General features: G+C 40.8%; 1 protein-coding gene across 1 annotated transcript in view; it reads left to right on the top strand.

The window, feature by feature from the left end:
- The window catches only part of LOC126419243 (uncharacterized), a 67,214-nt gene that overhangs the window by 40,396 nt on the left and 14,079 nt on the right, over positions 1 to 12,739 (top strand). Inside the window, exons 5-6 of the mRNA XM_050086388.1 lie at positions 1,615 to 1,801; positions 10,956 to 11,063. Coding sequence (XP_049942345.1) covers positions 1,615 to 1,801; positions 10,956 to 11,063 — 295 coding nt within the window. The remainder of the gene's footprint in view (positions 1 to 1,614; positions 1,802 to 10,955; positions 11,064 to 12,739) is intronic.

The following is a 12,739-nucleotide window of genomic DNA, read 5'->3' as shown; positions in this document are numbered from 1 at the left end:
ATTCTCCCCGCGGTCTGTGCCTGCTGCCGCATGTCAGCAGCTGCTGAGACCGTGGCATCGGCATCTGTGGTGGCATCGGAGCTCAGTTCGTCAGTGCACCTGATGATGGTGACATGTCTGATCACCGAAACATTTTGCCTGTTGGACACATGGACCGGCAGTACACCCTTGGACTGTTCGAGCAAGAAATACACCAGGAGAAACCAAAGAATTGGAGCCTGTATTTGATTGTTTATTAGTGGATGAAGCATTTTCTGAACTGCAATGAAGTAATCATTGAATATGGTTACCAATGATTTAAAAGTGCCACAGTGTCTTTCTGGTAGAGCTATCTTCCAGGGGATCAACAGCCACATGTGGTGGATACATTGTTTCTGTCAGGTCATCTTAAGCACTGTCAGGTGCAGTTTCCACGTGGACTGCTAGCCATCTGAGCAGCCATATCCGGTTGACCTTCCTGGGAGCAGTCAGCCTCATGATGTAAATTGAGGAGTTACTTGACTGAGAGTAGTGGCTCCAGGTCATGAAAACTGACAATGGCTAGGAGAATGGCATGCTGACCTAAAACCCCTCCATATCAGCATCTGAAAACACCAACTGGCTGAGGATGACATGGTGGTTGGTCAGCAAATTGGGCCTTTGTGGGGGGGGGGGGGGGTGAGGGGGGGGGGAAGAGGGAGAGAGAGGGATGGTCGGAGGGAGAGGGAAAGAAGGAGGGAGAGGGAGAGAGGGGATGGGGGAGAATTTTCTAGGGGACTCAGATTCATTTGTGTTACTACTTTTGTTTGTATTACGTCTAATAATATTTCAAATTCTTTTTGCATTATTCTGGTTGTATTTCATTTCTCTTGAACACTGCAAACAACTTTCACTCTTTTAATAACAGACTGGATGGTTTTATAATACTGGTCATAATAGAGTTTCAGCTCTTAAACATAGCTCTCCTCTGAATTAGGTAACTCTCTCAACCTAATATAAGATGCCTCAGTCCAAACAGTGATGAATCACTTATTCTTGCCTCTCTTTGACTTTACCCCTTTGGGTTTACAGGAAATGACCCACAAAGTACAATTATAATATGTTTCAAAAAAGAGTGAAATTTTCCATCTAAACTGTCTGGTGTTCAATTTCAGTGATTTGTATAAGATTTCTGATATGTGTAACAAGTTTTCTTTGCATCCATGGTATTTAAAAGCTGTACCAACACCCTGCACCACCCCAACCTCAAAATCTAATCACGTCTTTAACTATATCAGCCAAAAAAAACCATTATTACAAGTTTTTTTTCAGGAATTCTCTTTGTCATGAATCACTTCACTAGTTGAAGGAGTAGCCTTTAGGGGACACCTAAATTTCATCAAACTACTCTAGTAGTGAGGAAGTTACTTTCCTTGTTCATGGTAATATTGGAAACTTTGCTTCATCACCCACTTTACAACCTTTCTGACACTGAAGCTTCCATATAGCCACGCCTAGACCTTTTTTCTTGAAAATATCTTACTCATAACCATAATTACAGACACACCCATATATTCATTATAATAAAATGATACATCCACTATTATTTCAGCAGCTTCTTTGGGGGATTAATGTACAAGCTACTCTAATTTCTAGGATTTGGATTTGAAGTCATCACTCCAGACAATTTAAAAAAACTGAAGGAAAAAGATGAAAAGTTTGGTTTTGATGTTGTTATTGACTGCAGTGGAAACGGAAAAGCAATAGAAGATGCTGTGTGGATGCTCAAATGTGGTGGAAAACTGGCCATCTTTGGTTGTGCTGCACCAGAAACAAGAGTAAGGTATAGCAACTGTGTTTAATTAAATCTTGAGGTTGATACTTAAACTGATTATGAGATTAGGTTTTTTTTGTGTTGTAAGTATTTGGAATTAACACTTTAGGTATTATACACAAAAAATTGGAAGCCATCTGTCAAACAATAACATCTATTTAATTATACTTTATAAAAAAACATTTAGCCCATATAAGAACAAAAAAAATGATTGACTGAGCAAATAAATTACACAGGCAAAGAGATGTAATCATCACTAATCAAACATGTCACACAGATAATAACATAATGGGCAAAAACATATGTAATATGAAACAAGAGATTCTAAAAATAAGGTTGCATCAGATTCTGTGTGAGAAACATAGGAAAACAGTTCCGACTTTCATGTGAAACTATATTGTACCACAACTTTGATGTGTCTCCTTTACCTGAATCAAATGATTTAAATTATGTCTGTTATGAGACTAAACCACAATTACAAAATAAGTTCAGGTTTTGGAAGACTCATGTCCCCTCCATCTCAGTTTAATAACTATCTTACTTTTCTAAAAACATGACATATATAAACTGTTAGGCTACAGCTAGAAACTTTTAATAATCTTGAATACAAATTTAAGGATGATAGATAAATCCAATTTCCTTTAGCACCAATCACATTCTGAAACACAGTAATCTGAACAGTACAGTTTTAACAGAGTTTGTCAAGACATCCATCACTAGTTCCTCGAAGCTGGTGTATTGAGCATACAAATGTCCTTTGCTGTATGTTGGCATATCAAGTTGTATTTAATGTCTAAATGTTTCAGTTGATGGTGCTCCAATTTCTGCAATAGTATTATGCATGGCTGGTTGTCTGCAAAAGTTGTTGGAGTCTTTTGAAATATTTTAAATTTTTCAAGAAAACTCTTCAGCCACAAGAATTCTGTTGTAGCTACTGCAAAAGCAACATATTCTGCTCCTTTTTAAGATACTGAAACACATGTCTGCCTCCTTGTTGTCCAACAGACAGCGTTTCTAAAAATTTGGGGACTGTATCCCATTTTAAATGTTGTGCATTCTTCACTTCCCTAATCAGAATCAACAGAAATTTTATTAAGCAGATTAAAATCAAGTGTGCCTTTAATCTAATGAAGAATTCATTCCAAAAATTTCCAATATCATTCAGTATGTTTATTTCAATGTCTGCTGAAATAATTAACTCGTGCACTGATATCCGGTATTGTAGCTGTCACTGCATCCAACAGAGAGCCTATTAATTCTGTATGTTGTTTGTATTTAACTAAGTCTATTGAAATATTCACTGAGGCTGACTTCTGCTGATTTCTTTCAGGGTTTACAGTTCACCATATTGGAAGTTTTCAATAAATTCTGGAAATAAACACATTGACTAAGGAACAGTTTCCCAATGGTTCTCTGTATATTAATTCCCAAGAAGCACTGGTGCTTTTCAGGATCTCTCACTTATGTTTGATTTCAGTTTGAATTTGTTTTTACAATTTCCAGCAAACAGAATATTATCAAAATATAATACAAGGTAAATATTAGAGTTATCAAAGCATCAAACACAGAGGCATCTATCAACCTCAGATTGTTGTAGACTGATTTCCTTCAAAACATTGTCATATGTGAATTTCTGAACTCTTGGTGCCTGATTGATCCCATATATGGTTGTATTTTCAAGTCTTCCTTAATCTTTGATCCCTGAGGCACTTTCACATAATTTTTTTTCAGTTTGTCATATACGCAGAAATGCACTCTGTTTGCCCATTTGTTGAGAAGATCATGACCATTCACTGCACTGATTAAGGTCTTCAGTGCAGCAGGATGAAAAACTGGAGCTGTCCTTGTAATGCATTGTTTAATTTGTGTTTAACTTTTATAACAAAATGTTGCAGACAATCAGCTATGTGCCAGGAAGAAGAAATTCTTCATGTTAATTCTTCACTTCCACAAATTTTGGAGTACATCTTCCTCAAACTGTTCTTCATTCTAGCCACATAGTCATTCATTCATCCGTTCTACATAATTGTTATAGCTTCAAGTTGAACAAATATATTTCAAGCAAGACGCAATACATGAAAGTCACAGATCAAGTAAACAGAGTAAGACGTGAGTACACTTTAACAGTCAAACCATAACTGAGTCCAAGTCTAGCAGCCACTGGCTGGCTGGCCGCTTAGGTGGCGCTGCTGCTGCATGGCTGGCAGACAGCGCCGCATGTAGAGGATGCGCGTAACTGCGCGGCGGCACTTTGAAAGATCGGTAAGTCACAACACCTTTCCCCCTTTGTAGATTTTGCACAGGTCTTGATGGAGGTGGCCTGTAGATTGCTAACGTCCATAGGTGTTGTTTGACTGGCCGTAAAGTCTCGAGGAGGAGGCTTCCCGTACGGACAGAAGTGTCCTCGATGATAACAGGTCGAGATGACAGGAGACATGGGGGTCGAATCTGCTGGGGCCCTGTGCACCAATCGGCCCATTGTGGCAAGTCCGGTTGTTATAACAGGAGACATGGGTTATGTGTCTGCGTCTGTAGGAGAAGGAGGCGAGTAGAGTTGCTCCGACAGATGATGGTCATCTGGTTCCTGCATGGGCATGTCTCCTGTTGGGGTCAGTTCTTGTGCTGGCACTGATATGATGGTGAGAGGACTACGTTGTGAGTAATGAGAGATTCCAGTATCCCGAGCATCAGGTAGAGCCGAAGTTGGTGTAGCGGCATCCGGAACAGGCGTTGCTGGCACACGAGGCTGAAGCTGGTCTGAATGACGCACTGCAACACCTGTGTCCATCTGGATTACATACAGGCATTGGCCACGGTGTCGTAAGATGCAGCCAGGACTCCATTTTGGCTGCCTGCCATATCCCCGTACCCATACAAGGTCATCACCAGTGAACCGGCCAAGCAAAGGCACCTGCGGCTGTGAGGTGGAAGGCCGCAGAAGATGAAGTAGCATGCGGGGTTGTTGGCCATGCAAGAGCTCAGCCGGGCTGTGGTCACCCATGGGGGTGAAACGGTAAGAAGCCAGAAATTGGAGAAGCGCATCATCAGCAGCAGAAGAAGTCAGGAGTTTCCTCATCTGAGCCTTAAATGTGTGGACCAGTCGTTCAGCCTCACCGTTTGGCTGTGGCTCGAACGGAGGGGCCGTGACATGCATGACGCCATGACGGGCACAAAATCCACAAAATTGGAAGAGGCAAATTGCGGACCATTATCAGTAACAAGAGTAGAGGGAAGGCCTTACAAAGAGAAAATGCAAGCTAGAGCATTGGTGGTTGCCGCGGTGGTAGGCGGCGTGCAACGGACAATGAAAGGAAAGTTAGAGTAGGCATCAATAACGAGAAGCCAATAAGTACCTAAAAAAGGTCCTGCGAAGTCAGCATGAATATGCTCCCAGGGCTTCTCAGGCAAAGGCCACGGTGACAAAGATGACTTTGGGGCAGTGGCCTGTGACGCACAAGGGCCGCAAGCAGCGACCACGTGTGCAATTTCAGAGTCGATGCCAGGCCAGTACACATGACGGCACGCCAGAGATTTTGTGCGAGAGACACCCCAGTGCCCTTGGTGAAGGAGGTGCAAGAGCGAAGCACACAAAGACGCAGGTACCACAACACGCGGCGAAGCATTTTTGGTGGAAAGGAGGATAACACCATCCCTAGCCGTGAGGCAGTAACGCAAAGCGTAGTAGTTCTGCAACAGATCAGAAGTCTTAGTGGCTGGATGAACTGGCCAACCCTTCTGAATACAGCATAAAACCTAGGAGATGGTAGGGTCAGAACCCATAGCAGCTGCCAGCCGGTCCCCGGTGATGGGGAACCCATCCACAACCCGCTGCTCGGCAACATCCAGGTGGAAACACAAAAGTTCGTCCCTATTGAATGCCAGATCAGGACCCATGGGAAGGCGAGACAGTGCATCAGCATTCGCATGTTGATCCATCGGCCGGAAATGAATCTCATAATTGAAACGAGACAAGTAAAGAGCCCAATGCTGGAGGCAGTGTACAGCCTTGTTGGGAAGTGACATTGATGGATGAAACAAGGAAACAAGTGGGTTGTGATCTGTAACAAGATGAAATTTGGATCCATAGAGAAAAACACCAAACTTATGAAAAGCATAAATAACAGCCAAAGCTTCTTTTTCAATTTGAGAGTACTTTTGTTGGGCATCCGTGAGTGTTTTGGAGGCATAAGCAATGGGTTGTTTAGAACTGTCAAAAAAACGGTGCGCAAGGACTGCACCAACCCCATATTGAGCGGTGTCCATGGCAAGAACAAGATGTTGGCCAGGTCGATAAGTAGCCAGGCACGGGGCCTGTTTCAGCATAGTCTTCAATTTCTGGAAAGCTGCATCGCATGATGCGGACAAGTGAAAAGGCACGTTTTTATGCAACAGGCGATGCAACGGCTTAGCCACCGAAGCAGCAGACGGAAAAAACTTGTGATAGTATGCTATTTTCCCCAAGAAGGCCCGCAGTTCCTTAACAGATGTAGGGTGAGGAAGGGCATCGATTTCAGCAACAGTTTGCTGAAGCGGACGAATGCCATCCCGAGAGAGTTGAAACCCCAAGTACGTGATAGACGCCTAAAAAAATTTTGATTTCTGAAGATTACACTTAAGACCGGCAGTCTGTAAGACATGAAAAAGTGTGCAGAGATTTTGAAGATGTTCGTCAGTGGTGGAGCCAGTGACAAAAATGTCGTCCTGGTAATTTATACACCCAGGGACAGTGAGCAATAATTGTTCCAAGAATGGCTTAAAGAGAGCAGGGGTGCTGGCAACCCCGAATGGCAATCGTTGGTATTGATAGAGGTCGAAAGGCGTGTTAAGGACCAGAAACTGCCAGGAAGCAGTGTCGAGAGGAAGTTGATGATAAGCTTCTGACAGGTCAAGTTTAGGAAAATACTGGCCTCCAGCAAGTTTAGTGAGCAATTCTTCAGGTCGAGGCATAGGATAAATGTCAATAAGGCATTGGGCATTTACAGTGGCTTTGAAATCGCCACAGAGACGAATATCACCATTTGGCTTAGCAACAACAATGACAGAAGAGGACCACTCGCTGGTAGTGACAGGAAGCAAGACCCCTGAAGCAGTGAGATGATCCAGCTCCCGTTTGACCTGATCACGAAGGGCCACAGGAATAGGCCGCCGAGCAGTGGGTTTGAGCATATGAGCTTCAAAGTCATTTGCATGGCCTAACCCAGGAGAAAAAAGGGACGAAAATGTCGTTGACAAGGAATCCAATTGAGCATAAGGAATAGCATTAGAGACGATATTGACAGAGTCATCTATGGAGAACCCAAAAACGTGAAAGCCATCGAAACCAAAAAGATTCTCCATGTTACTATGGTCGAACACAAATATGGGAACAGTGCGAACGACAGATTTGTAAGATACCTCAGCATCAAATTGTCCCAAGAGAGAAATCTTCTGTTTATTGTAAGTCCGTAATTGCCTAGTGACAGGTGACAGGATTGGAGAACCCAACTGAAGATACGTCTGAGAATTGATGATAGTGGCAGCAGAACCAGTATCCACCTGCATGCGAACATCTCGACCAAGTATTTGGACAGTGAGGAATAACTTCCTTGAAAGGGAAGAAATACAATTGACAGACAACACAGAATCAGAAACAGCGACATGTTCATGAACATCATGTATGTGGTCGAATTTGCGAACGGATGACACATGACCATTTTTTTTGCATTTTTGACACACGGTCCGATGTTGTGGACAATCTTTTTGTAAATGTTTCGTATAACACTGCGGACATGAAGGAAATTGCCGTGGGTTTTGCTGCAGTTTCTTAGAGGTTTGTTTACGGTTAGGCCGAGGCTGCGCTTGGGAGCGCACTGCGGCCACGTCGGCCGGCGGGGACATGCCACACGCTTTGTCAACATCGCACAGAGGTTGTATTTCCCTGACGTCGCCCCAAGCCTCTATTTGCGCTCCAGTGGCGTGAGAAATTTCAAAAGACAGAGCGATGGATAGGACTTCATCTACAGTCGGATTTGCCAACTGAAGGGCATGCTGCCTAACTTCTTTGTTTGGCGTCGATCGGATAATAGCATCCTGTACCATGGAATCGGCATAGGATTCTTTGTGAACTTCAGTAACAAATTGACACTTTCTACTGAGGCCGTGAAGTTGAGTGGCCCAACGCGATAGGATTGATTCAGTTGTTTTTGACAATGATAAAAGGCAACACGAGAGGCTACCACATGTGTTTGCTTTTGAAAATAGATGGACAGAAGTGAGCACATTTCAGTAAAGGACAAAGATGCAGGATCTTTCAAAGGAGACAATTGCGACAACAACCGATACATTCGAGGTGAAATCCATGAAAGGAACAGAGACTTACATGTTTGTTCGTCCGCAACATGAAATGACAAGAAGTGCTGTCAAAGATGTTTTTCGTAATCAGACCAGTCTTCCGCTGTCTCATCGTAAGGAGGAAAGGAGGTAGAGACAACGACGAGAGATGCCCCGCATTTGATGCCGCAACAAAATCGAGATTCGCATTCGTGAGAAGCGTTTGCTATTCTTGCAATGGTTGCTCTAAAGTAGCCATGGAAACGTGTGGGTCAATGATGGAAAAGAAAAATCCCATCCTGTTGCCAATTGTTATAACTTCAAGGTGAACAAATATATTTCAAGGAAGATGCAATACATGAAAGTCACAGATCAAGTGAACAGAGTAAGACATGTGTACACTTTAACAGTCAAACCATAACTGAGTCTGAGTCTAGCTGCCGCTGGCTGGCTGGCCGCTTAGGTGGCACTGCTGCTGTATCGCTGGCAGACAGCGCCGCATGTAGAGGACGCACGTAACTGCGCAGCGGCACTTTGAAAGATCAGCGAGTCACAACAATAATCATCCACATATTTATGTCTTCTTGTTAGTCTACTGCTTCATCCAACAGATCAGTTTGCTTAATTTCTTCTGAACACACAATTCTTGAAATCGATTTCATCAGATGTCCTTGATATTCTGCTGTATTTTGTCTGAACAGTTCCCTTTATGAGTCATCCATCACTTGTTTCATTTTTAAACAAGAACTTCCATGCTTCGAGAACAACATATTTTCTGAAAACAATTTTACATTCTTCAGGACCCAATAGCCCATAACCGTTTGGACAATGATCAGTCATGAAACACTTCAATGATTTCATTTCAGACATGTTTGTGATTAATTTCTTAGGAATCTGCAAATACGTATTTTACACAAAAGTAAGTAATGTTTCTTAATTTGATTTCCAAACAGAGCATAGTGTTTATGCAATTTCTCCATCCAAACCTGAAGCAGGGGCATAATTAATGATAAAACTTGTGCTATTATATCTTTTTATGCAAAACTGCTTTCCAAGTTTTCCTGTAATAATAATGACGCAACCATTTTCAATTATAATAAGACTTACTGGTAACAGAGATATGTATAGCATTCTAAAATTAAACTGTATGAAATTTTCTTTGAAGAATGTTTTCATTTTATTTTAAATACATTTTCCACCATCACCACATTTACATCTGCTGATTTTAATGTTAAAATGAGCAGTAATGAAAAATTTCTGGCTTTGAAGAGTATGAGCTGCTCTAAAGTGAGTATAATCATCAACAAAAGTCACTATATATTTCTTTACGTCTAAAGCCACAAATGTTAGAGGCCCATATGCAATACTAGGTACCAATTGAAATGGTTTTTAGTGGGACTGAATATGAGATAAATGAGTCTACTTATCTTTTAGGCAGTCCAAACATATATTTAAAGGATTTGAAACCTTGGCCTTTCCCTGTCCATGTATTAGCAAACAAAATTTCTCTATATTCTTGAAGTATTTATGCAATGAGATTTTGTCACTAATGAAAGACAAACACTCGACATTGCTTTCATTCATTTGAACATGAAAGCATACAATCCTGAGTCTTTTCTGTGAGCTGCAGCTGTAATTTTTTCATCGTTTCAAAACACAGTGAATTTCTGACAATAATGTGATCATCAGCCATTTTTAAGTTCCTCTGGCAAAAAGCTGTTTCATAATCATTGCATTACAAGAATATATTTTATTTTTATTTGAAATACTTTTCCAAAAACAGTGTTTTCAGCATCAGTTTCTCAAAACTTCTCAGCTAACAGAAGTTTGCAGTTGATGATTTCAAGGACATCTTCTTTTATGTTGAAATTCATTGTTAACAACATTTTACATACTGTCACAAAATGTTGATTCATCATAATTTTCTGCTCAAAATTTTTTGTTAGTGAATTTCACAAATAATAGATGGTCTCCATGTCATTGATATACTCCGAGTAGCTGTCGAAGATTCACTACATTATTTATGAGTTACTTTCTCTATTCATGTTGTGGTGTTCTTTCGTCAGTTCTCCTTCTGTGCTTGTTGTCCAGCTGTGTCATCTCGAAGAAGGTCCAAAATTTCCTTTTACTGCCTTTTGAAAACAAAATAATAACTTAAGTTTGCTTATGAAAGTTTTCAACCTGAGTTTTCAATTGCTGAAGTTTGTGCCATCAAACAAAGGTATGTTATATTTTTTTTCCATTACCTGCACTATTATAGTAGGATATGTAAGTGGTACACTGTATTTCACATGCTACTGGTTTTACTGGTACACCATAACACTTGGATTCACTGTGTCTGGGCCCATAACTGGTTGTAATAACCAGGAATGATACTTTACCTGTTCCATTCAAATACTGGAAACCAATCTGACAAGTAATAACATTCATTTAAAATTTAGTTAACTGCTGTTTCCAGAAGAATTGCTGCTCAACACATGAATAAAAAAATGACTGATTGACCAAAGGTATTACACAGGCAAAGTGACCACTAATCAAAGATACTACATGACAATTAAATTGTTCACATTTTAATGTTCTGAAATACTGTAACCACATTATTGTTTGAAAATTGTGAAAAGACCATGAAACTATCTAACTGTGAAAGAATGATGCTAGCAACGCCTGTAAATATGATGAAACAACCGTCAAATATGAAAATGTTTTTCAAAAACATCTAATATTTTGTGGGATGGCTTATTAAGTTATAGAAAAGCTGACGAGTCAGTGTTAGTAATACTTGCCACTTGACACTAAAGTTATCATAGAGTAACACAGCGAAGTTTTGAAGTGCATCCTTTTCTTCTGCTTTCAGTGTATCACCATACCTTTTGTACAAGAATGAAATCACAATTTTTGCAGTGAAGATCAACCCATTTAGCTTTCCGAAGGCACTGGGCTTTCTAGAATCCATGGGTGCAAGGTAAAATGCTTACAACTTTTAGTAGAATGTTTTAGCATACTCCTTTTCAAATGTGATATTTTTATTATTTTGTTTTGTTTGTCAGTGAACAGCATTTTACAAATACTGGACGAAAATGTGCAGCAAAGGAAAGGATACCTGTAGTCCAAATACAGTAAAATTGCAATGTCTGATTGTAGTGTCTGATCTGTAGATTATGAGTGATATGAACAAAACTGGGGAAATCACTCATCACAAAGGCAGTAACACTCACTTGAAAGTCTGCTATCCCTGGACCATGAGACTTCTTCACTTGGCAGGTGTTTTTCAGTGCCTGACTGATTAACTAAAAAAAGGGGGCAGGGGGAAACCTACAGATCAATGACAGCCAGTAAGAGCAATTAAATTTGAATAATACAGTACATTTCAAGAAGAAAGACAAATGCAAGGTAACCAGTCATAGTATTTTATAAAAACAGTTTTGGACAACTTGGCAAGATGTCACCATGCTGTGGGCCAGGAATGAGACTAAAACAACACATCTCACACAGTGAAAATCTAATCAAGAATAGGTCCAGTCCCCAGAGAGAGTGAGGACTGTTTCACTGAAACAAACCAACAAACTGAGAGTTGCTAGCCATGCCACGATTTTTGTGTTATAGGCACAGAGGCAGGATCCAAACAGCAGAACATACCACATTGTGATCAGTGGAATTGCAATTCCAGATTCTTGTGGTGAAAAATGGCATGATCACACAAAATCAATCATTTTAAGAGCTGCACATTTCCTAACAAGAAACATGCTGATCACACCAGACGGTCCCATTACAATGCTGCTCCCTGGATGGTGGAAGGCAACACATACATACTAGAATGGCTGTAAATGCCACACCCTCCTTCCTATATTGTGTATTTGTCCAAATCAGCAACTGAATTGACTTCAAGAGTGGCCCTTAGTGCTGTTTGTGAACTTGGATGCCACACCATAGTGCATCTCCATAGTTAACAAGTAAGTCTTTACAGTCAACATGACAGAGGAAGAAAACAAACTGTTGGTGCAGCGTTGCCTCGGCAGGTGGCTCAGTCTCTTAGTCTCAAAGGTTGGGACACCTGTTTGGATGCAAATTCCCCAAATGATGTAGAAACTGGTATGCTGACAGTACTGCATGCAGTCACCTTAAATTAATAAAAGTTGGTTATGAACTTCTGAGGAAATTTTCCATCTAGAGGATTTTCTGCATGAAACAAATGGAGAATGTTGAAATTACTTTGCCCTTCCATTTGATGGTCCTCCATGTAGGCTATCCATTGGTGGTACTCATTGGCTGGGGAAAATTAATATAATTTCACAAACTGACTGTTTAATTTTTATCTTTTTAATTGATGATCCATTTTGTCTGAGATTATTGTCAATAAGTTCAAAATCTTGTAGGCAGCTGAATCTGTAGTTGGAATTATAAATTCAGTTTTATTTGACTCTCTTTCTTTGGGATAGGGACTGGTTTGGACAGCTATTGTGTCTATGCCATGCATGCTATAAGCCCTCAAAAGGTCTCCGCATTGCAAAATATTTTTTGTGCTGCCTCGGTCATGCAGCTTGAGGCTGTTGCCAGTGAATATCACTGTGGGAGAGCAAGACATGGGGATCCAAAAGGTGTCCAGCATGTCCCACATGTCCCCCAATCATTCCACTGCTG

Source organism: Schistocerca serialis, chromosome 9 (assembly GCF_023864345.2).
Source record: "Schistocerca serialis cubense isolate TAMUIC-IGC-003099 chromosome 9, iqSchSeri2.2, whole genome shotgun sequence".
Taxonomy (NCBI): Eukaryota; Metazoa; Arthropoda; class Insecta; order Orthoptera; family Acrididae; genus Schistocerca; species Schistocerca serialis.
The sequence above is the reverse complement of the archived record's forward strand: the minus strand, read 5'-3'. Positions and strand labels throughout refer to the sequence as shown.